A 25,916-nucleotide genomic window follows, 5' to 3' on the forward strand; every position below is an offset into this window, starting at 1 on the left:
AGTAATATCGTGTCCTTTGAATGACAGCTTCTCTAGGGAAGAAAGCCACTGTCTGGAGGTGATATCATTACTGCGAATATAATTGATGCTATAGCAATATTCCACATAAGCTTGTTCTGAAATATCACTGTCAGATAAAAGGAGGTATATCTAGGAGAGAATCTAGGACCTTTCTCTTAGCTTTATTGGAAACTTAAGAAGCCAACAAATGACATTCCATATAAGAGAAGTGCTTTGTGTATTGTTTTATCTTTAAACCTGCAAGACTGCCAAAACAGCAGAATGTAGGAAATTCACCGATGTAAGCCTTGTTGTAGCCAGGCCTGAAATGGTGCCAGAAGGAACATCCACAGCAAAAGTAAGAGACCAGTGAGAGGTTTAAAATCCCATACTTTACAAATTGTCAGGGCTAGATCTCATCAATGCATGGCATTTATGGGTAGCCTTTACAGCTCATTCAGTCCATAAAACTGCATATTTGGATGTCTATCAGTTCCTAGTCCCCGATCCTCATTCAGAGACAGCATGATTTCAGATAAACCAGTTTTATAGTGACAAAGAGCATCTAAGAGCTTAGCTCCAGCTTTCCAAGAGCACATTCATTGCATTTACTGTTTGCATTAAATGGTGCTAGTGTGGATCTCTGATGTTAGTAGCTGTAAAAGGTTGTTGGAAGACAACCATGGCCCCAAGGGACTCATAGCGCAAACAGACAAGGCTGAGAAGCAGCAGAGAAAAGAGGTGTTATCTCCTTCTCACAGGTGAGGAACAGAAGCACAGAGACTTTAAATGACTTGCCCAAGGTAGTGGTACTGGAACCATGTGATGAAACCAGATCATCTTCCTCCTTCTGCTCAAGACCTTAAACTTTATACCCTTTTTCCTTAGATGTTAAAATCATGCTGGATTTGAAACATGAGAGACAAAATGGGAAGTTCAATAGCACAGCTTAAATAAGTAATGCTCCAGCCTTCTCAAATCTGGGATTTATTTGGAGTTATACAGATGCTTTTAAGGACAGCTGTGCAGGTCATAGAAAAGATATCTGAAAGAAAGGTTGTCAAACCCTCTTATAGGTGTCAGAATAGGGTGTCTTGGAAGGGTCATCACTCACTGTCTTTGGTGTTCCCACAGATGACAGCTGGTGGAAGAGCAAATTACTATGTGTCATACAGACGGGAGCCTTTTGCACAGATTAAATTGCCCAAATACTCTCTTCCTAAGGTGAGTGCACCATTTATGAACATAGACGTGTAATATCTTGAATAGCACAGCCTGCCCAGTGGCAAAGCACCTCGGTGGGGTTCCTTTCTGGGGCGCTCCATTTGTTGTGCTGCTTGAGTGATGTTTCTTAAATATGAATTTGCATTCTTTACCTCTCCCTGCCTTTGATTAGTGAGCATTTTGGGAAGAAGAGTTTCTTTTTTCTTCTGTAAAGAGCAAGTGGGAATGAAGAGGTACCTCAGAAAACAGAGCTCAAACCAACTTCTCCTTCACCAGTCTTCTATGAACACCTTTCCCCAGTCCTACTCTGTTCTCTTTTAATTATTTCTCTGTAAGCCTGGGCATGACACTGAGGGTCCTGGAGAAAGGTTAGGATGCTGGACACTACTGCAGTCTCCATACAATGAGAGAAGCCCAAGGTATAGCAGCTCCACTGTCCCCATCCTATGGCTGGATGTTGCCAAGAAATCATGGAGGTGGAGTTGGCTCCCTAGAAGTTGTACCTTATCAATACTTTGGACACCCAGAACCACTGTGTGATGCTGCTTAGGAGATGACCGAGATGTCCTAAGATTAACACTGATTGACAAAGCTGGGAGGGAGGGGAGTTAGCATTTCTCATACAACTGTGCCTGGATTTACCTTCTTAGGCCTTAGCTTTCTACCAGATCAAATGGTGTAAGCCTCAGCAAGGAGAATACGTCCCTGGAATTATACTTAAATTCCATGGTGTAGTCATTGCTTGGGATTGTGTAGAATAGACGTGACCAACCTTTCCCGTGTCTTGGCTGGATACAAGTTTCTGGGTAGCCTAATGGGCAGCTGAGACCACTGCTGCTCTTTGGAGCCTCAGAATGACTGTTGAGGCTACTGTGATAGGGGGCTGATAATCAACAGTAATGGCCTTCCCTTTCCTTTTGCAAGTGAAAATTTTGGTGGGATAATTGTAAAATAGTTGGCTAGATTTGCCTTGTGAACTGGATTCTACCCTTCTGATTGCCTATGGAATATCTGCAGTCTCGCAGATACAGCATATTTGCTTTAACTTGTGCCTGAAAATGTAATAATTTTGAGAAATTTGCATCTCAAACTCTCAATGTTGCACCTCAACTTCTTACCATTTGGGTTGATCACAGTCCACAGTGTATTGACACATGCATAGCACAGACATAGTTTCTTTTGTTTGTCATTCCATGTTGGTGGGGTGGGATTCAGAATGTCTGACCGACCACACACCAACTTTTGGAAACCCTGTTTTTCAGGAGAAAAACATTATTTATGCTCCCACCTTATGGACTGGCCTTGAAAGCTGCCCCTCATTAAAAAGACAAGTGGGTAGAGAGAATGACTGCCCTATGATTGTCCTGTTTTATTGATTGATGCTGTCACAGATTGCTGGCCTGTTATAGGACAGATTTGTTGGTCACTCTGGTTTGGAATTGGTGCATAGTATAAAATCGGGGATACTTTTGTAATTTAAAAATCAAGTGTGCTTTTAAGCTAGGTGTCATGGCAAAGTCTTCCAGCCATGTAAAGGAGGCTTGTTTATGCTGCCCTTAGTCACTAGAATATTTTTGCTGTACAGTAATAACTATCCTGTCAGCTGTAGATTAATGAACTCTGCTGGAGTTGTACATACATGAGGCTGGCAATAGGGTAACGCAATATTTCCACTGCAACTGGTCAAAACAGATTGAAGTAATTGGGTGTTTTGCTTTATTTTCACACTGCTGGAATAGGTTGGGTATGTACTAAATCTTTAAGGAATTAGAGCTGTTGGGCAAGAACAAACTTCTTGATTTAGTCTTCCATCGAGGGAAATGGCAAATCTCTCACTGATTGCACTCACTGGGGCAGAATAGACCCTCAAATGTTTTTTCTCCCCCAATCCCATGTTGGTAGGCTATGTTAGGTCTATTAGGAATAGCCCCATCTAATCAACCCCAACTTTTCATCTAGATACCTCACAGAGAAGATTAAGTTGCTTCCTAGGCAGGATGGGAATATTGAGCTGATCTTACATCAGATATTCTTCCCAAAAATCAGGTCACTCCGTCCTTTGGGAGACTTCCAGAATTATGGTTTCTTGATGCAGAAACAGGGCAAGAAATTAATCAAGGCTCCTTGGCACCCTGGGGAAATTTTAAATAGATACAAATAGATAAATGAAGTCCCACATAACCACAGTGATTTTGCTTCTAGCTGAACCAGTGTTAGTTTGTTCAACAATGGTGGCAAGGATGAAGTGCTTCAATATTCATTACCACCCTGGAAATCATTTCTATGGACCTGCTTTAGAAAAACACTGAGAAAATGCACTGTCAGATTTCTTTGATATTAAAACTAAATGGGGAAACCCTTGCTAAACCTTCATATCTTGGTCAGTAGCAGGAATCCAACAAAGGTTAGTGGGTGGTTTATTTGATAGCCTGTGTATAATGGGATAATAGATCTCAGACAAACTCTCTTTAGGAAAGTATGTTATTAAAAATCACTACCAGCATTCACTCAAACTGATCCTGATACCTCAGCTTCAAATAAAAGTAAGCTCCCAGTTTTTTTGAAACTGGTTCTTTACCAGTTGGAAGCACAAGCCCATTAGTCCAGCATGTGGATGGAAATTGTCACTGCTTTTATCCTGGTGCTACACCACGCTTAGTGACTATGAGGACTCCAGGCTCCGAGGTTGTGAATCTTCCATGAGTGATAGAACTGACTTTCAAATTCATAAATAAAAAATGAAACTGGATGAAATTCCTTGAAGCTACCAAAAATAAAGAAAGCAAAAACCCTTTACCCAGCTGGTGATCATTAAAAAAATGAAATGCAGAAAAGTAACAATGGTGGTAATTTATTGGCTTGCTCTAACAGAAAATTGTTTAACGTACCTATAATTCATGCTCCATTTCCATTCTTTCATAAGTCATGGTAATTACTACATGTCCCAAAGGGCAAAGAAATACAGAGATCCTCAGTAATAGACCTTTTGTCTTCTTTTAACAGGACATGCATATTATCAGCACAGATGAGAATCAGGTGTTTGCAGCTGTGCAAGAGTGGAACCAGAATGATACGTACAACCTGTATATCTCGGACACCCGAGGGGTGTACTTCACCCTGGCCTTGGAAAACGTGAAGAGCAGTCGAGGACTGGAGGGGAATATCATCATTGACCTTTATGAGGTATGTAGTAAAGGTCAGCCTACAAAGAACAGCAACTTCAAGCAAGTTTAAATCTCTTACCTTCCAGGATCTTCATTTGTTTTGGGATCAGCCCAGAGGCATTTACTGGATTTGATGCTGAGCCGAGTCATGTGGGAATAGATGCAGTGCATTCTGCCATAGGTGTGACAACTGGTTGCTTTCAAGTCAATGACTGGTTAGCTATGTGGCATTTCCAAAAGGGAAAAACATTATACCTCATCCTAACGTGGACATATAGACAAGGACTCAAAATACTGGTTTTCTCCTTGAATAGGTAGAGACACCTGCTCGCAGGTAGGGAATATGAATTCCGCCTTTGTGAGCTCTGAGCAGTTTATGAATTATAAGCAAAAGTTTATAGGTGCAATTTGCCCAGAGATAACAGCTGGATAACTTCTACCTTGAATCATCTTCCGTTCTCATTCTTCTGAGAGGCCTTTCAGCCTTGGCCAACAGCAGTCCATTCAGAGCAGTTGTTCCAGTTCCTGGTTTCTTCAGAGCATTCTGGTTTTGGTGTGTCATAACTCATGGGATGGAAGATCTGCTGAGATTCAGGGCTCAGTGCTTTGCCAGCGACAAATAACTAATTAGTAACACTAATAGTGATGGTTGCAGGCTGACTTGGGAAAGTTCTACTGTTACACAGAGAAACGTGTTTGCAGTTACATATAGAAGTTAGCATTATACGTTTATTTATTTTAGCCAGAATAATGCCTATTTAACGTCATCAATTTGTTTGTAAAAATCCAGGTAGTTTAAGGCAATGGAAAATAATGCATGGATCAGTATAAGGACAGGCTTTACATTTTATTTTCACCTAGTTAAATACATTTTCTTGCCTCTGAAAAAAGATGTATTTCTTTATTGTGATGAACGAGCTAAAATAAACATGCATCATCTCCCATTCCTTGGCAAACTCTGTATTCCCCAGCTGTGTATCATAGACTCGTTACTGTTAAATGCTGATATAGATTTTCACAGTCATTCAAAGAGCAGTGTCACTCTGGCGGCTTTAGAGTAGAAGGATTTGCATCCTGGCTCTTGCCACAAAGTTGCAGATTTGCAGGAAGATTCTCCTTCCTGTCTCACTTTCACAGCTGTGCAACAGAGACCAGATCCAGCACAAAATCTGCTTGGGGACATTTTGACAGGACCATATTCTGCTTGCATGTGTTCTGCTGACAAAAAAATCAAAACATTTGAAACAACTGGGTTGATTTTGACAGAATTTTACAGTGGAAGGAAAGCGAAGAAATGAAGTTTGCAAAACATCACTGTTTCAGCATATTCAGGATTTCCATCTTGTGTAAAAGAAAAAAAATAAAGACCAACACAAAAAGATTCCACACTGCTGCTGATGTGACCTGCTGTCTCCCATGTTATAACAGTCTGGGGAGGGGATGGGGCAGACCACATCCCCAGGCTCACAGAGCTCATGTGTGACTCAGTGCATACTGTACCTTCAAGCCCATCACCAGCCTGTCTGGAAGCACTCAATGAAATCCAGAAGTGGGCTGTTTCCTAGGGATTTACTCTTTCTTCTAGAGAGAGAGACTGCACAAGGCTTTCAGCTGTGCAGGCATCATTAAGATGTACTTGTAATGCCATTCATAGTCTTGTAAGGCTGGATTGAGATGACTTTATTGCTTTTTCAGAGACCTTCCACTCCTGAGAGTGCTCAGATGGGCCTTACTTTTGGCCTGTTCTTCCGATGTATTTTTTCATCTCTCCATTTTTCCTAGGTAGCAGGGATCAAAGGCATATTCCTGGCTAACAGGAAGATAGATGATCAAATCAAGACTTTCATTACCTACAACAAGGGCAGAGACTGGCGTTTGCTGCAGGCACCGGACAGCGATCTAAGAGGGGATCCTGTAGTTTGCCAGCTGGTGAGTGGCAGATCTTTTCCAAAAGCACAACTGACTCCTTCAGAGCTGCTTATTTTAGTCACTGAGTTAACAAAACATCCAGTGAAACTGGGTAGGAAGGATTCTTGCCAGTCAGAGAACTGCAGAATCCAAGTGCTCCAAAACGGGGCATAGTTTACAGGTGAGAACTTCGGGTTGGGCTTACTGCCATAATTCAACAACATTCAGTAACAGCCTTTTAGAGTAGGCTGTAGCCCCTGTGTCTCAGAGGAGTGGTATTTCTCTGAAATTTCACTGGTTAATCTCTCTCTCTGTGTTTTTTCTCTTGACCTCCTGACTGATAATTGAATTAAGTAGATTTCTTTTTCTGTAGCTTCATAGATTTTGACCATCTTTCTTGACCTTTTTGTGGAACTTAAGTCAGAATAAGAAAGTTTCTGGGAAAAAGTGCTCTAGATCAGATTGTTGGTAAAAAAGAAAAATGCAGACATGCTTGCTCGTAATGCAGTGTACCCTCTTCTCTTGCTCTCAGCTACTTTTATGGTGCTTATTCAGAAAATGAACATATGCTGTTATTTGTAATAGTGCTAAGAGCAAAGGGGTAATTTTCAGAAGGATCAGAGCATCTGTGTGCAGTCGCTAATATCGCTCTGATATTTACCTTGTTGCATACTAAAGCTTCTGCCTTTTGTTTGTTCCTGTCAACAGCCCTTTTGCTCGTTGCACTTACATCTGCAACTCTCAGAGAATCCATATACTTCAGGAAGCATTTCTAGCAAAGAGACAGCTCCTGGGCTGCTGGTGGCAACAGGTAAGAACATAAGTGCTTCTTACCACTTGCTCATTCCTCACTGGGAGCCTGAGAGTACATGAGATGTTTCCTGTTGGTGTAAAAGCTTTCAGCAAAGTCTGAGCTAATTCATATTAACTCCTATTTGCTGTGGGCTAGGAGAAGGTATGTGGCCCCTGACTTCAAAAGAGATAATGCCTGTCAGGTATTTGTTGCTCTGCAATAAGCCACATGCAGGTCTAAGCCCACACCTGCAAGGGATCATTACCAACTGGCATTACTAACTTCTCTCACTTGATACTTGATATCATTACAGCCACTGGTGTAGGTGTCTACCCATTTGCTGGAGTTACCATGAATGAGAGTAGGGCATATAATCATGGCTACGCTCCTGGGAGGTATCAACACATTCCACCTTTTGAGTAGCAAGCACAGAGTTGTCACAAAGCCTGTTGGGTGAAGCCTGGACTTCATGAATGCCAGTCTTGTGCATGGCACCTACTTTCCACACTGTATTGCTCCAAGACTAGCAGCGCTTCATCAACACTGCATGGGTCATTATTATTGTGGGTTGTTGTGCAAAATAGTGCTTTGGTAGGTCATGATGTTTCAATGGCAACCTGCTACAGTGCTTCACAGTGGCAATGGCTGACCCACTGTAATTAATCTGACAGCCATTACAGGCCCTGTGTGCACACAGCATGCAACTTAATCAGGATGGATGGGGCTACCAACCACACCCAGAACCCCTACCGCTCTTGGGAGCTGCTGGGCTAACAAGTGCTGTCTGAATGGCTGATGCTATTGAAAGCTGGCCTCTGAAGCATGTAGGCTGTCCTGCCTTTTCACAGGGAGGGTCCTGTGAAATAGGAGCTTAACCATTCTTTCTAAGGCTCATTTTATCTCCTTTGTCTTGTTCAGCCTAGCAAGTGGTTTGCAAGTGTGTACGTTAGCATATTGCCTATATGAATTTACGCTGTTTCGTCCAGCCGTTTCCATTCTCATCTCCTTCTGTGCTTCCACATGTCTGCCAGACTAAGACAGAACCTGAGAGACAGGTTCCCTTCATGACATTTGTATCTCAACAAGGGAAACACCATGTGATTTCCAGTTCACTGATCCAGGTGAAACAGGGTGAGATAATTTGGTTTAAACCTCCAGATCTTCCTATGCATAGCCAAATGGAGCCATCACTCCTGGCAGGTCACGCTTGCTAGATGGATGCTTAGGAGCAAGCCTTACTCATGGTGCTGTGATTGCAGAGCCTTTTTTCTGTAACCTTTTAGGAAGCAAACAGAGGCAGCAGGACAGTGAGACTCTAGGCATTGATCTAAATTGTTAGTAAATGAGGTTCTTTTCAAGCTGCCAGTGCATTGGATGAATGCTTTCCCAGTCTAACAATTAACCTTTAAAAGGCAGAATATAATTTCTGCCTTACTGCTTTGTACAATAAAAACCTTAACCTGTTGGGAATATACACATCTGTTTCTGCTAACCAATTTCACAACAACAGGAACGTCTCACCATGTTGGCAAATGTGTTCCAGGATAAGCATTGCAACTTGTTCTCGCAGGCATTGGCTGCTCAAACTCTGTGTGTCTTACTCTTTGTTTTGCAGTGGTACATTTCCATCAACGATGGGAAACTTGGGCTCTTGATGTGAGGACAGAGATTAGATTCTTGCAAAGGGAAGAATTACGTTTTAGTATCTAGTTGTACAGCTGCCAAATCCTCTTGACTTGTTTGGGAGTGAGTTACGTTTGGTGGGGTTTGAATCCGTGTAGCTGAAAGAAGCTAGATGGAGAGAATGAAGAAAATAATGGAACAGGTTTGCACAGAAAAACAGACAGAGCAACAGAATCTTGCCTTTTTATTCTTTTTCCTTGCTGCAATCTGGAAATCCCTATTTGGAAAGTTGGTTTTCTAGTTTTGATATATAAAATATGATGATACAAAACTTACACTTCTGCCTTTAAGTCAGTTTCTAATTCTTGAGGATTTCTGCTCATGAGAAGACGCTGGGCTAAACAGACCTTTGGACTGACACAGTAGATTTATCCTCGTGAACCTGGATGTCCCTATAGACTGTCCTTCTACATGGTTGCCCACAGCAGGTTTTTCTTGTACCTTCATCTAAAGCGGTTGGTCATTCTTGCTGGTGTCAGGGGAGAAGATCGACAGCGTGACTTTTCGTACATCCTGAGCACTGATGGAAAAGCCTTTCTTGAATTGTCTTGCCTCTCTGAGACAGAAATTTTATTTTTTGAAACAGCGTTGTCACAACAATGGGGCTACTTGGATTCTGTGATGGTGACAGGAGCATGTCAACCTGCATCTGGGTTTTAATTTCTCATTTTCCAGCATTAAATGTCAGAAATTCAATTAACATTTTCATTAGTGTGTTTTTATTATGCTCTGGTTGATGCTACAGATGTGTAAGCGTGCCACTTCTCCCTTTGCTATTTTTTAAGAAAAAATATTAGTTCTCCCTTCCTTCCATGGTAATGACACCTGCTTTAAAATCAGTCTCATTTGGAAGGTGTAAGAGTGGCTCACTGAGTAAGGATTTCATGGGCTTTGAATAAAGAAGTCATGGGTTTGACCACAATATGGTGGGTGTGGGCCATTATCATTGGGAGGTCTTCCGATGGAGTATCTGTCAGTGTTATATCTGCCTGCTTCCTATGGGACAGACATTCATACCACCAGAATCCCACCTAGCACTGATTGAAGGTACAGTTGACAGACCAGAAGAAACACAGTTCCTGCGTGACTGTGGTAGATTCCCTGAGCCACTGAGTCCTTTGGGAAGTGGGGAGTTGAGAACAAGTTAATTTAGAACAGACCTGCGTTGTTCAGTGAGCTCACTGATGCTTGTGGAAATTTTAACTCTGGAAGCAGAAGCAAGATGCTGACCTCAGGGCAGTGTGGGTAATAAACTAATAAGGTCTGTTCAGATCACGTGCAAGTCTTTCAGATGTTGGGTATCTCTTTCTTGCAACTATTGATGGACGCTCAGAAGTTCCAGAGGGCTGCGGATTTAGTCCAAGTTCATTATTTACTCTGTATTAAGATGTATCACTGTAAGATTTGAGTTTCTCTCTGCCATCGCAGATGAGGGACCTTGAAAAAAACAGTTTCGAGCTCTGAGGTGATGTCTCCAAATGGTGTTCTGCTGTGCTTTCTCTATATATGGTTGAGGTTGATGTTTGAGCTTTTCTTTGCATTGCTTTCATGTGTGACATATCCATTCCCTAACGCATGATGAAGGCAGAGTAGTTCACCCTTATAAGGCTGTCAGCAGAACAGTTTCCATCATAATGGAAATTATAAGATTAAAATTAAGAACCATGCCAAGTAACCAGTAAGTTTAAACTCACAATTTCGGACAGCTAGGTCAATGAGAACAATCAACATTGTCTAGAATGCTGCTCAGTCTGGTCTCTACCTCTCTGCTGCAAAGTCCTTTGACCCACCTTAATTCTCTGAACTGTTTCTGCCCCCAGGTGAGGTTCATACATAAACAAACAAGATTTCCTGCAAATGGAACTTATATTTCATTATATCACAGTCCTCATTAATTGTAAACAGTTAGGAAACCTATGAAGAAGATTTGTTTATTTGACTGCACGTTCTGAGATCAGTTACGTGTTTGAACATTTTGACAGAATCTTGAATAGACTTTCTAGCCCCATAATCATGGGCCAGTGGGGCCTGGGTTTCACCTCTAAACTCAGCCATATGACTAACTTTCCTTTGGATGCTTTCCTCTTCACAAGAAGTAGAGACAGAGATAATTACCTTACCTTACCCTTGGCAAAGACTGGCAGATCACAGAGATGCAACTCACCAGCCAGAGCACAAAAACTACAATTTCAGAGAAAAATGTGTATGGAATAAAATATCTAGTAGCCACGGACAGTGGCCACTATTCTGCGGCCATTCTGATGATTTGTGTGCACCAAATGGACGTGTGGTTTCATACGCAGTTTTCGAGTATGTAGGTCCTTGGCTAGAATAAGCCTGACTTTAGTGGCTTGCAATTATGGGCAATACTATCTGCTGGGAAAACAAGCTGATAATACTGTTTCCCCCTAGTGTCAGTTTTCAAATAGCACAGCTCTTGTAAATGAATCTTGCCACCTGACCATGGTGTTGTTTTCAGATGAGAATAGAATCAAGAACAGCAAAGAAGCACTGGTCAGGCCAAGTACTTTTGGTTTCCTGGTTGTGTTCGTCCATACAAGAATGTCTGACACTTGCTTGTGTTGCAGGCAATATTGGCTCTGAGCTTTCGTACACTGATGTTGGTGTGTTCATCTCTTCTGATGGTGGAAATTCCTGGAGACAGGTATGTTTTGCAGAGAGAAGGAAAGCATGGAGCCTTTTGCTATTGTTCTTCTCCTGAGTCTTCCCTGCCCAGTGGAGTGGAGCACTCATGCAGTACCTGATTTGTTTGCAGATCTTCGAGGAGGAATACAATGTGTGGTTTCTGGACTGGGGAGGGGCACTAGTGGCCATGAAACACACGTCAGTGCCCATCCGGCACATGTGGTAAGGAAACTTGTTACTTTGAGAAGGTTTCATGATGGAGATAAGCTGACAGTGGTGTTAATACCTCTTGCATCACCTGGTCAACATTTGCTAGTGTCTACAAAATAAGCAAATAAGATCATTATCATCTGCATTTTACCATCATTTTGGTTTTGTTAATTAATATAATGATTATTGTACCATTTTATAAATACAATGGCTATACACATAATCACACACGTATATTAATTACTCTGCGTTAGTCATGTACTATGAGATTTCAGGTGGGGTTTCTTTCCTACACGCAGACATATATACTGAGTAAGAAGTCATCCTTTTGTGCTTCAGGTATTTCTGAGAAGATGTGTCCCTCACTTCTGCTTTTTTGTTTGCAGAATTTGGTATTAAACTGGTAAGACAGATAAAGGGAGAGAGAGGAGAGGGCAGTAGGTGTTGATAAGGACAACAGAGAGATGTTGCTAACGTTGCTATCTCCTATAGGATTCTGCTATCAATTTCCAGAGGTACAGTGGTGGCAACTGAGTAGAGTTGGGGGTGGAATAGGGCAAAATGATTTCTCAGTTAAAGATACTGTTTTGCTATAAATGGTCTATAACAGTCTAAGCACTAAAGATACTGCTCAAAATTATCCTCTCCTTAGCCTTTGCCCCTCTCACTCCTGCACCAGCTAAGCATTGGAGTGAGGCATTCTGAAATTCAGAACTAACCTTGTTTACAGAAAACGTGTGTATTAGCATCACTTTCAGTTTCTGGTCTTGAGTGAAAGAGGGGTATAGCTAATTGACAGACCTACCCAGCTTCTAATGTTGTTTAGAAGTGAATTAGTTAGAAAAAGCCTTCAGAGACAAGTTTTGTGTTCCTGTCTGCAAGATTGAGTTGTCTCTCAGCTTGATGGTGCTAAGCACATGTCTGTCTCACGCTCTTCATGCAGAACAGGAAATGTGGCCTTCAGTCATATAGAAAAAGAAAGCAATGGTGTTTGGCAGCAGTGATGAGGTGTTAAGGTCTCCTCTACCTGAGTCATTACTGTACAAAATCCTTCAGTTAAATTACAGTCATTCAGAAGCTGGAGACCTCAAGACAGGTCGTCTTTACCTATCACAAGCTAATGTTCCAAAGATGTACCTTAAGAACATTAATGACTACTTTCTCAATACAAAAAGCTTCTGGACTTTATATTCCTGACCTGACAGATCACTCTAGGATGACTGCAACATAGATTTCTATTAATATGTTGCATTTGAGCACATTTCTTTACCACCTGAGCTAAAGAAATGACTGCTTTAGTTTTGGTGTATTAGTGGATTGTTAACCACAGGATGTATTGGCTCATATTCCTAAGGCTTTGTAATTTTTCTAGGATCTTCTTGAGATAGGGGGACTGAGTGTTCTCTAAGAGGTCTGTGTCTCTGTGTGGGATTACAAGCAAGTCATTGCATGCAAAGTGAGGGTTGCAATCTTTGTCTTGCTGTCTAGTGTTCAGGAAATAGGTTGTTTGTTTTATCATAAGAAAACTTGTTGCAGTCGTAACATAATGTATGTAGCCATACTGAGTGAGGGCCAGGGGTTAGTCAAGGCCAGCATCCTTTTGCCAACATTCTCCATAATTGCACGTATAGAGGAGCATAGTAACAGGGCCGACCCATAATGATGCTTCCAGCAGACTCCAGCTTTCTGTCTGTGGTTAGAATGTGTTGTTCTATGGTTAAAAACATTTGCCTCTGATAGGTAACTCAGTAGTCATGACTATACCTGAAGTGCCCCCAGGAAAGAGGACATCAAGATCATGTCCAAGTCTTTAGACCAAACCAAATATGAGCCAAGGCACTAGAAGTGTGTGTTAGCCAAATGTAGGTGTCATCATCAGGCTGTGGCAAGTTGAGCTCTGGAAGAGTGAAAGGTGAGCCACTGACTGAAAGAGCTGTAAGTCATGTATTAACCATTTATGACTGTATTCTTCAACCCAGGTGCAACTGTTTTAATTGCATCTTATTTTGTGAAGGCTCTTTGGATGTAAAAAGTGCATTATGTACAAGTACCTGTACTTAGATGTTGGGAAAGTTTTAGTCACAGATTGACTTTCTATAGGAGCTGAGAGCCCAGTTTGCCTTTGTCTGCTTTGCAGAGGTTCCTTTGAGATGTTCTCCCTTTCCACTACATCTCATGAAATGGCATGTGCAGTACTATAAGTGCCCTACCCACTCCATTAAATCAGTAGTGATTTAGAGCTGTTATCAATAAGCTCCAACGTGTTTCCTCCAAAATTATACCCTTAGGGACTTTGGAATTTGCTTCATATTGCCTCAGTAAGCACCTGTTTTATGGGCAGGAGTGGAATAGATTAAAGGGTACAAGTATGTCTATTAGTTCTCAGGCTGTGACATTGTACAATAAGTTTCATCCTGGAGAAAAGAGGGGCGGATAATTGAAAAGCCGAGAGAACTTTAGCTCAGCTAATGAAGCATGCTGTTCCTCAGAAATTGAAATGCTGTTTAGGTAGATAAGGGTGCAAGCAGAACAGCATACAAATATACAAGTGTATGGGAAGATACATACATTTAAATAAATAGATTTGGGGCTGATAAGCTTTTTGTATGCTGTTGTACTCCCAGCTTTCTGTCTTTGGTCTACAGTCAGCTTCCTATTCTGGCAGATGTGCATTGTGAGTCAGGTAAAAGTGTTTTGCTAGGTGCTGTGAGAGGCAGATACTTAGGGAATGGTGATTGCAAGCCTTGGCTTTCCACACTAGAGATCTGAGGTTGGTGTAACCCATTGTTTGTAATACATATTACACTGGCCTCCTGGTCCTTTGGTGGCATCTCAGATAGTGTCCCTGATGCTGCCTACTTGGAGTGGGGAGGATTCAGTTTCCAGCAAGAACCTCTCAGACAAATCCAGATGCTCAAATGCATGTGCGCACCCACACACGCACATTGCCCCCCCAACTTTCCTCTCCTGGAAAATAAGGCAAACCTTTTTTTATGCTCCCTTTAAAATGAGAAGTGTTTTGTGCTATTCAAAGAAGAAGTTTGTGCCATTATTGTCTCTTTGGTATCGTCCATTGAGAGTAATCTGTCAGCTTTCACAGCCCAGGTACCTCGCAGAATTACAGAGAACTCTGTAATGGCCCTGCTGGGAGAGGATCAAATAATTTTACAGCCAATAAACCTTTGTGCTTCTCTGTTCTTCCTTTGCTGGTATAATTTGGAGCTGAAATTCTGCGCAGAAATTGTGCAGGAGCGGTTGTGTGGAGAGTCTGAGGGCAGAGAGAAACTTGGTTGTTTTCCGAACTGCTCATGAGCAGCAGCTCTGGGAGCTGGATGCTGACAGCGTGCAGGCTGCCTGCCTTCCGTGCTGCAGCAGCAGCTGGGTGTGCACACCCTCCTCTGGCTGCTTTCCACACTATCGTGGGCACAGACTGTCAGGGCAATTTCAGGGCTGGTAGCTTGCAGAGGGAAGGCAGGAGCTGACCAAAGCCCCTGGGACAGCAGGGCAGGATCTCGCAGCCAGGGCCCATCCCACCACACCAGCCAGGAGCAGGGCAGCCCCAGCCCTGGGCATCAGGCACCTCACTGGTGACAGGGGCGGGCTGAGGCCAGGCTGGGACATCAGACTGTGTGTCAGGCCCATGGCCAGGCAGGGCTTTGGCAGAGCTGGAGCCTGGCACTCCTATGTTGTCAAGGGGGCTCCTAGGCCATGGATGGGGTGAGGGGAGGCCATGAGGGAGGCTGGGAAGAGACACTAAGACATAGGCCACCACAGTCCTGACATAGTCTGTCTGCTGGTACGGTCAGTTGGACTGTTCATTCACCTACTCCTTTAGTTATCAGAGATAGAGAGGTTGCTGGAGTGTAGCTGAGAGCAGGGTTTGCTAACCCTCTGCTGCTGATCTAAAAGCCTGTTGTGCTAACTCTAATTCGACCAAGACCCTGTCAGCTGGGTTAGGATACACGTGCTCTTTGATAAAAACAGAAAGTAAGGCACACGGTGGTTGTGGGTAGGGACAGATGATCAAAAGCCACTGAATTAGCCTGGCGTGTCACTGACAGTGTGAACACTCTCAGCCTCTAAGAAGGGAAATGCTTTAATTTTAACCAGCATACAACAGTGTTTTACAACTGTAACAGCCAAAGAGCACACAGACTAACCACTGACTGTGGCTCAGTTTGGCTTCCTTCCTCCACCTGTCTGTAAAATGAAGAGCACCTCTGAGATAGCATGCAAAGAAATATTAATAGGGCTAGAGCAGCTGTAGGTAATGCCTTATGGCATTGATACACGGATAACTTGAAACATCCCATGGCGTTGACAGCAATTTTCATGCATTCAGGCCAGGGCTGCATATGCTCTGAGTGCTGCCTCATGCCAGGTGCTATTGTAGATCCAGAACCAGGACTTGGCAATACCCCTTGATCCCTTGAAGTCTGATGCACAGCTGGATCAAGTATATCCATGTTCTTATTGCCGGTGTTTATACTCTCCAAGGCTTTGATCTTTCAAAGTACACCAAGAGCATGAATTAGTGGGCTGGGAAATGGCAAAGATTGGTGTTTGTCTATAGATCTAGCTGCTGGAGCTTGCAGACCTTAGACAACATTTGATTGCTGCAGTTGCTCTAGAGTAAGTCGTCTTATATGTATAAATCTTGTCTGCTTCTATCCCAGGGTGAGTTTTGATGAGGGAAGATCCTGGAGTCAATACGGTTTCACATCAACACCACTTTTTGTGGATGGATCCCTTGTAGACCCTGGCATAGAGACCCAGATAATGACGTAAGTATAGCAGCTCTTACCTATTCCTAAAACGTGATAGCAGAAGGGGTGCATGGAGATCCCCAAGTGCATGGTGAGCCTGATGGTGTGCAGTACAGCATTGTGTAGCTACCCATGTACTGTTGCATGAAGGCATGGTGCTGTTTTGTGTTTTTTGCTGGTGGTCATAGACCCAGGTGGAATGTTCTTGCATCATGTGGCAAACAGATGATGGAGCCAAACTCTTCCCAGTAGTGGCAGGGGGTATAACAAAGAGAAATGGTCCCAAGCTGTAGCTTGGGAATTCAGACAGGAGAGTAGGAAAACGTGCTTCTCTGCGGGGTGATGTAGCCCTGGTCAGGTTACAGAGAAGTTGTGGTATCACCATCCCTGGAGTTTTTCAAGCCTTGACTAAATGAAGCCATGTCTGCTCTGATCTATAGTTGGCGACAGTCTGTCTTTGAGTAAATGCTTAGACTAGTGACATCCAGAGGTCTATTCTCATAAATACTGCTTGTGTTCCTTGGATCTGATGGCCCAGGGACTGCAGTGCTCTGCAGAGGCCAGAGATCTGCATGGTTGCACCTAATCCAGTTCTGTGCTTGCTCCAGTTGTGCAGCTTGACTGTCTTTTGAGATTGCTGCTAGGTATGAATATCCCCAAACCTCGTTGCTTGCTATCTGCATTGTGGGCTGTGCATCTGGTTTTAGCTCAAGCTAAAGGTGTTCTCAGTGTGCATATGCAGAGCTGAGCTCTGAATAGCTTTCGTATTCTGGGGTGTAGTATGCTGTGATTCACCCATACCATGGAAGGAAGAGCCTGGGCTAGCACTGAAGGTGCTTGGACCTTCCTTCTCCCAAGAGTGCTGAAGTGCTGGGTAAGGCTGGTGGAATTGGTGGATTAATGTTGGCCCAAGAACAGGCAAGGATCCGAGTTTAACAACCAGGGGAGAAAGGGAACTTTTTAAGTTCAAAGACACCTTCAAAGAGTTATCTGACCCCTTGCACAAAGCAGATCAGAGCACTCTGTTCTGGGATTCTGAACAAAGCAAAGACCAAGATGCACTGCCTTTGTTGCTTGCAGAGATGCTGCCTTACCTGTATTTTCTCTGAGCTGGCTAGAACAGCTTACTGAAAAGGATCAGAAAGCAAGATGGATAAGATGCCTTAGACTGAGTGACTCCTGTGAATCATATCTGCAATGGCATGAAGGGAGTGCTTTTGGTTAATCACATCAGACACTGTTGCAACACTCCAACTTGGGCAGGAGGTGTACTATAAATTTCGCCTTTCAGTCTGTTCGCTTTTCCTGCTTTCTGCACCTGAAGTTCCTGCAGATTTTCACTACTTGCAAGAGGAAAGAGATTAAAGCCCAGTATATTTTCTCCTAGGCTTTAGTCCATCTGCCTACTTATGTGGCAGAAATGCGTGCGTGGATTTCATTGCTGGTGTCACAGGTAGTGACAGACTGAGAGTAGACTGCTGGGTATGCTTGTCACCAGTTTCTGAGGAAGCTTGGATCAGATAACAGTTGTGTGTCTTGGGCATTTCTGCTAGTGATTTGAATTTATTCCAACTGGCGTGTGTGATTTGTGTTGGTATGCCTTTCAAAAACTAAACCTACATCAGCCTTATACAAACAGAAGTGACTATGCAGAGAGGAGAGGTCTGTACCTGCAGTGGAGCTCACCTTAGCTGCAAGAAAGGGGCTGGGGGAAAATCCTCTTCTTGCAAAGGGTTATTTGAGCTGGCTTCTTTGCCATCTATGCCATGACAGATGCAGTGTCTTGGTGCTGTAATCTTGGGAGGGTCAGGGTGTAGCCAACTCTGGTATAGCCCATTTATATCTCCTGTGCTAAAGTGTCCTAGGAAGGCCAGGCTAAGTAATTATGGTTATCCTTTATGCCTATAAAGCACAGGAGCTGCACAGTTAAGTTTGTTTCCCAAACAGTGCTGGGGCAGAACGAGGCAGCCTCCGTGTCTATGTCACAGACAGCTGTTGAGATTTTTGTTGGAGTAGAAGTTGCATCAATTCTGGTAGGGTTGCTTGTTTTTCCTTTACTCCAAAACCATGGCTTGGCTTTGGCTTTTTCTTCGTGAAAGTGGAGTACTTGTTTGTGTAGAAGAATATATCTGTGCATCTGCTGCCTTGCTATCTGCAAATACTGCCCCTGTTTTTGCAAGGAGCAAAACACAACAGCATATGGTACACCTGTGAGCATTTTCACAAGACTGCTGTGAGCATCCTGTTGGGGAAATATAGGCCAATACCCAGCTGAAGATTAGACCCTGCATTCTGTTTGCTCTATGCATTTTTCTCCAAATGCAGCAATAATGTGTCGCTTTTCTGTGTTGGTTAATATGGTGTTTTTCTGTGAAATTCTTTGTGCAATGTACATCACTTTCCAACCACACACATGTGCAGACACACATGCAGAGAGACAGATCTGAGCTCAAATAAATCTGCACATCAGCACCTTCGCTGAAATCAATGGAGCTAATCAGTTTTAACTAGCTGTGGATTTGGCCCATTTACTTTATAAATCAATGCAGTTTTCTTTTGAGATGAAAGATGTATTTTAGACCTAAGGTTACTGTTACTTATACCTCTGCAGTCTTCTGATGGAGAATGTAGGAAGTGAGTTATCTTGCTGAATATTGTGTATCAGCTTTGTTGAGAGCTGACTCTTTTTCTTTTGAAATCTTTGCAGGCATGGTATTGTTATTATTATTGCTATTGTTATTGTTTTTATTATTACTGTCATAATTAGCAATTTTTAAAACTATTCTTAATAGTCTGTAAAAGCCATACAAAGTAATTTCACATGATACATGCCATAAATGTTTAGAGAAATTCCTATCCACAGCATTAAAGGAATTGAGGAGGAAAGAGACCATTCATAAAGCCTGTATGCAAACCATTTCTATGAAGATCACTTAGGTATTTCTCACAATGAAAATTTTAGTGTACTCGTACATAAGGGCAGTGTAGGATCATGCTGAGCTTGTGGAAGCTTTGGCTGAGAAGAAATCAATGCATTTCTATTGCTACTGGCCATTCTCTGAACCAAGATAACACATGGTTGTTGGAGGTACGTGGGATTTGTGTTTGCGGGTAGAAAGTGCAATGATTTCAAGAAGCTGATGAAAGGAGCACAACGGTTTGGGATCAGCATACCCCCAACTGAGGATGGGATCAGTGGGAGCTCTTAGAGTAGAAGCAAGGCTGAGGCAGAGAGAGCAGGCTGTGCTCATATTTGTGTACTGCCAAACTAGGTAAGTTAGTGGCTTTTAAAGATTTGTCTTTCGTCCTGGAAAATGAAAAATATTTCATCTAGCGGTCTCGGCTGATTCTTGTTAGGAAAAATTTCTTCCATTGATTTGCATCAAAGTGATCTGTGTTCAACTACTTCCAAAAAATAACAATCTGAGGGGAATGTATGTTAAATAGTCATTATACTCCAACTATTATTAGCATATTACATTATTAACAATATTATCATAATACTGTCTTATTAAAATCAGTATATCAGTAGAATGACTTTTATTCCCAACCTTCATTTTATGGCACATCCTCTGAGTGGGCTCTCTGGGCTGTAGGAAACAGCAACAGTTTTAGCACAGAATTTCATACCACTTCACGGCTGTTATGTGAGCAGTTGCAGTATCTGTCTGTATTGTATGAGCATCCTAGGCTTTTTGGATCTTCTGTGCTTTGTGCTGTGTATGTGTCCTAAGACACTCCTAAAGAACCTACCAGTATGGTGAAATTGGTAGATTTGCATGTAGGGGCATTATATGATTCTGAATATCTTAGTGTACTTTGAATTGGGAGCTGCTTTTAGTGGGGAATTGGACAAGATGTCTTGCAGAGGTCTGAGGTCTGTTCCAACCTAAATTATTCTATGATTTTGTCATTTCATATGGCTGTAAGAGTGCAAGAATTATTTACTTACAAGCATAGCTGAGTGGGGTAGACTAAGAATGTAGTTTTGTGACACACAGGGAAGTACCATGAGACTATATGAGCTGGTCTAACTTGGAGCTACTGCCTAACCAAGGTGCATCCACTCTCCCTTCCTCCATTTCTGGCTGATCATCCACTTCTGCAGTTCCTTTCGCTGTTGTTTTGACACTCCTCTCGTATGGTCAGTTCAGCATCCTTAGTGTCACAGCACTTCGAGAGATGTGTACCAAAGCACATTGCAGTGTTTGTGTGAGGAAAGCAGCTGTAGAAAACAAAGGGTCCTTTAGCAAAATAACTCAAATGCATAAGGGCAATGGGTTAGGCATGTTCTTAGGTGACCCAATGAGTGCCTAGAAAGTACTAGTCTTTTTGAAATCTACACTTTTCTAACTTCTGTCCTGTAGCCCTCACTGGCGAGCAGTCTATCTTTTAATGATTTCACGTTCTAATGGGTCAGATCTAACATTTCTGTGTTGACAAGCCATAGGCACAGTGTGTAACTTGCCTGAGATTGTCCGCTAGGGGAAAGGAATCAGACTGTATTCCCCTTCTAGTTGATTGCGATATATCCAAACAGAAGCAGTATTTGCTTGAGAGAGTTGCTAGTCTGTATCAGTCAAATCAGAGACAAGATGTTTTTGTGGGTCCAGAGAAGTGCTTTATGTTGTTCCAGCTCTGACTCATAATTATTACCCCTGCCACTTCATCTCCTGTGCTGAGCATCTCTCCAAACCTACTTAAAGACCTAAAACCTACCTTTTTGCTTCACAGCCCTGCAGAGCTTTGCTGTCATTTTAGTAGACTCATCATATGTGTGTGTGCAGACACTCATTTATAGATGGGGATCATTAAGTTTGTGCTGAAAAATATATATTTATGTAGACACACCCATGTGTGTGTATATAAATATATATGTGTTTCTATGTATGTATACTTAATGATCCATATATATCTGTGTATGCATCATTGAGCATTAGTGTTTTCAGTGAGAGGATTTAATACAAGCTGGTCTGCCAGCATTGCTGTGACTGCTGCCCTTGGCTATGTGTATGTTAGAAAACATTCCTGGTTGTAAACGAATAGGTTATGAGCCCTGGCCCTTTCTAACACCTTCTCATTTACATGGCCGTGCAGCTTTACCAGAGATGAAGTGGGAGCATTTTTTTGTTCCAGGAGACCCATAAAATTACTGGCAATCCATCACTGGGTGGCAGAAGAGTGGGGCAGAATGGATAAGTAATTGAGAAATGTTGGAAAAAGTGAGATGGAGGCTAGGAGAGGTTTGAGGAGAGAAAGAGAGCATTAAGAGCACAGGCCATGCTGGGTCAGACCAGAGGTCCCTCTAGCTCAGTTCCATGCTCCAACAGTGGCAAGCAGAGGATGCTAAAAATATATGTTAAAAAAAAAAAATTATGATTCCCTTGTACAGTTTTCTGTACAGAGATTTGCAAATAAGGGGCTTTCTTGGCAAAAAATAGTATTATTTTTATTTCTAAGATATTAATGATTTTTTCTATTTTTGAGGGTTTTTTCCCCTAAACTCCTTTAAAAATTTAGCAAGCACATTATCGTGTGGTCAGGAGTTCCATGAGTTAACTCTTATTCTGAAGAACTGACTGACTTGCGGAAGACATCAGCAAAGTATGTACAGGTATGAAGGCAAGGTGGACAGATTCTGATTGCAACATTCACTGCCTTCTGCTTAAGTCTTGCTGTCACTTTTAAAAGCTGATATAGGAAAGAAAATTACAAGCTGACACAATGTCCTTGAAAGATTCTGCCCCTTTGCTTAGGGGTAGGGAGCTGCGGATCTGCCACCTCCAAGTGGTTGTGCTGAGAAAAGTAAGGTGAAAACAGAGAGGTGATAGAAAATTGTGCTTTTCCTGGGATGTGGCCGGAGGAACTGGCCTTCTCCTTGCTGTGCCGGCCTTCACCCTCCATAGCTGTCACCCCTGCTAGTGATCTCAGCAAACAAGAAGAGGACAGTGGATGGCAGAAACTCCAAGAGATTGTTTTTCCTAGAAGGAATTGAGGTTCTTGTCCGACATATGTAAACAAAAGACACAGACAGTTTTCCTCAATTCTGGTGGCCCAGCAGAGGCTTTCAAACTCTCCTGCCATCTGTCTGGTCTCTTTTCACTTCACTCTGCTTGAGAAAAAGAGAAAGAAGCTGGCTGAAAAAGACAGATTTTCTTCTGCAACTTCTGCTGAGATAACAGAGGATTTGGTGAAGAGGGAATCTGGAGGAAAGATTTCACCAGAGGTCTGTAGAAAGCTGAATCCAACTTGCAGCTTTCAGTGCAGAAAACAATAGAAGGGATCATGTATGGGGGCTGTTGTGGTGAAGGATTCTGAACTCTATCCCTGTTTATCGTCACTTCTTTTGGGAACCAGAGCTGACCAGCCAGCCTGTGCGTAATCTCAGGCCTACCAAAACCGGGGTTTTTGAGAGATTGGAGGGCAGATTTCAAAACCTGGTTTACCCAATTAGTGTAAGTACCGTTAGATATCTAGAAAGGACTGGTAGGTTTTAATTGTCGTCCCCATTGTGGTTTTATCTTGCTTTTCAGTTTTCCTTTCTTTTTATGTTTATTGCAATATCTGTTTGTGGTGTGACCAGCTTTATTATTGGCTATGGATTTTGCAGCAAGGTTCTGATGTGTCCTTGTGGGTTCATTGCACTGTCCTCACTCATGGGTCTATGCAAACTGCAGTGTGTAAACCTACATAAGGACTCTTCAGAATAGCATCCATGAATTAAAATGAATCTGTTAAAGTAATGACTGCACACAGAAAGAAAAGTAAGATTTAGAACTTGATCTGAGAACAAAAATTACAAGTGTAATTATTAAGTTAGGAAACCAAAATGATTGAGAGGATATTGGCATTTACTATAGTGAGCTGCATTCCTGTATCATCTGATCTAATTTCAAAACCTTCTGGAAGTAATGAATAGCTGGGACTTTGCAAGAAAATGATCAATTTGCTAATGCCATCAAGTGACTTTACAATGGACAAGAAAATGTGTGTTATAGGGATTCCCATTTTATCCCAGCAGATGATCAGTTTATACCCTGGAGTAAGACAGTTGATTGCCCATATCATTATCTTTGTTCGCAAGACTTAAAAACATTATTAACGATCACAGATTAATCAAGTGTCACTTCCTCCTCCCATCTCCCTCCCTGCCAGAGGACTACTCTATTTGTTAACCTTTGGATTGCTGCATGAATTCATCTAAACAGCCCACAGAGACACATATTGATTGTGCTGCTGATACTTGCAGTATGAGCTGAGGCCTTTCTGTGGCACCTGAACAGACAAATCAGATGATGAGAACATCTGCTTGGAGTAATCTTTCTCAGAAAGCATTGTGTGATTTATTGGGCCTTAGGAAGAAAATGTCTGTCACCTGAGATCAGTTCCCAGCAATTGTGCCATGTACTTAGAGGATTCCTGGCAGAAGCTGTAACACATGGAGAAGGCATTGGGCTGTGTGGCATGTATTGTCTGTCTTTGGCTTTCTGGGGCAAACATCACTCTTATTGGAGTCAAATGCTAGTTATGGACAGTAGATCAAATATTATGCTAAGGAAACCAACATCTTTGGTTGTATTCCACAGGTAGGGAAATTGAGGAAGAACAAGGGACATGCCTGTGGTCAGTCACTCAGCAGGCTGTCATGGGGAGAGCTTGGCATTAAATCAGGTCTCCTGAGTCCCAGATGAGTACCCCACTGGGTGGACTTTTTCCATTCCTCTTCCTCAGTATCTCCTTCCATTTCCTTCCTTAGGAGGAAGGAGATGCTGAATCATGTCTGTAATGCTCAGACAAGGTGGATGGAGAGGTAAGCATGTGCAGGCAGGAGGACTAGAAAAAGGTGTGCTGACTGGAGGCTTTTATTCACTGAAGTGCCTCACCTCCATCCCTGGAAAGGTAATGGAACAACTTGTCCTTGGTGCTGTCTCTAGGCACATCAAGGATAGGAGGATCATTAGGGGCAGTCAACATGGCTTCACCAAGGGGAAGTCATGCTTAACCAACTTGATAGCCTTTTATGAGGACATAACCTGGTGGACAGATGATGGTAAAGCAGTGGATGTGGTCTATCTTGATTTCAGTGAAGTGTTTGACACAGTCTCCCACAGCATCCTCGCAGCTAAACTGAGGAAGTGTGGTCTGGATGATTGGGTAGTGAGGTGGATTGTGAACTGGCTGAAGGAAAGAAGCCAGAGAGTGGTGGTCAATGGGTCAGAGTCCAGTTGGAGGCCTGTATCTAGCGGAGTCCCTCAAGGGTCGGTACTGGGACCAGTTCTATTCAATATATTCATTAATGACTTGGATGAGGGAATAGAGTGCACTGTCAGCAAGTTCGCTGATGACACCAAACTGGGAGGAGTGGCTGACACACCAGAAGGCTGCGCAGCCATTCAGAGGGACCTAGACAGGCTGGAGAGTTGGGCCGGGAGAAATGTAATGAAATATAACAAGGGCAAGTGTAGAGTCCTGCATCTGGGCAAGAACAACCCCATGTATGAGTACAAGTTGGGGACAGACCTGTTGGAGAGCAGCGTAGGGGAAAGGGACCTGGGGGTCCTAGTGGACAGCAGGATGACCATGAGCCAGCAGTGTGCCCTTGTGGCCAAGAAGGCCAATGGCATCCTGGGGTGTATTAGAAGGGGTGTCGTTAGTAGGTCAAGCGAGGTTCTCCTCCCCCTCTACTCTGCCCTGGTGAGGCTGCATCTGGAATATTGTGTCCAGTTCTGGGCCCCTCAGTTCAAGAAGGACAGGGAACTGCTACAGAGAGTCCAGCGCAGAGCCACAAAGATGATTAAGGGAGTGGAACATCTCCCTTATGAGGAGAGGCTGAGGGAGCTGGGTCTCTTTAGCTTGGGGAAGAGGAGACTGAGGGGTGACCTCATTAATGTTTATAAATATGTAAAGGGTAAGTATCATGAGGATGGAGCCAGGCTCTTCTCACTGACATCCATTGACAGGACAAGGGGCAATGGGTGCAAGCTGGAACACAGGAGGTTCCACATAAATATGAGGAAAAACTTCTTTCCAGTGAGGGTAACTGAACACTGGAACAGGCTGCCCGGAGAGGCTGTGGAGTCTCCTTCTCTGGAGACATTCAAAACCCGCCTGGACGCGTTCCTGTGCGACATGATCTGGGTAATCCTGCCCCAGCAGGGGGATTGGACTAGATGATCTTTCGAGGTCTCTTCCAATCTCTAACATTCTGTGATTCTGTGAAGTGAATAAATGAAGCCCTTACAGAAAGAGCCAGAATGAGCAGCAGGCTGATACATGATTTCTTTTCCCTAAGTAAATGTACAAGAGTTGCCTGATGACAATGCAATCTAGATATTCTTATCTAGAGGCTAATGTGCTTTGTTTCTTGTGCTTTTAGGTAAGGACAGATGGATTATAGGTCCTGTGCTGTCCTTCTGCTAGCAGCTGGTCTGGGCTGTACAAAGCACTCAGGCCTGGTGTGGGGTGCTCAGCCGGGGTAAGGTGCTGTGCACACATACATTCCTCAGAGTCTTTCACCTTTCT

General features: G+C 42.9%; 1 protein-coding gene across 1 annotated transcript in view; it reads left to right on the forward strand.

Annotated features, from left to right (window-relative positions):
- Nucleotides 1-25,916, forward strand: part of SORCS3 (sortilin related VPS10 domain containing receptor 3) — a 316,197-nt gene that overhangs the window by 243,058 nt on the left and 47,223 nt on the right. The window contains exons 8-14 of the mRNA XM_068397886.1: nucleotides 1,135-1,224; nucleotides 4,228-4,407; nucleotides 6,171-6,317; nucleotides 7,005-7,107; nucleotides 11,361-11,437; nucleotides 11,549-11,640; nucleotides 16,305-16,412. Coding sequence (XP_068253987.1) covers nucleotides 1,135-1,224; nucleotides 4,228-4,407; nucleotides 6,171-6,317; nucleotides 7,005-7,107; nucleotides 11,361-11,437; nucleotides 11,549-11,640; nucleotides 16,305-16,412 — 797 coding nt within the window. The remainder of the gene's footprint in view (nucleotides 1-1,134; nucleotides 1,225-4,227; nucleotides 4,408-6,170; nucleotides 6,318-7,004; nucleotides 7,108-11,360; nucleotides 11,438-11,548; nucleotides 11,641-16,304; nucleotides 16,413-25,916) is intronic.

The sequence above is a fragment of the Nyctibius grandis genome, chromosome 4 (assembly GCF_013368605.1).
Source record: "Nyctibius grandis isolate bNycGra1 chromosome 4, bNycGra1.pri, whole genome shotgun sequence".
Taxonomy (NCBI): domain Eukaryota; kingdom Metazoa; phylum Chordata; class Aves; order Nyctibiiformes; family Nyctibiidae; genus Nyctibius; species Nyctibius grandis.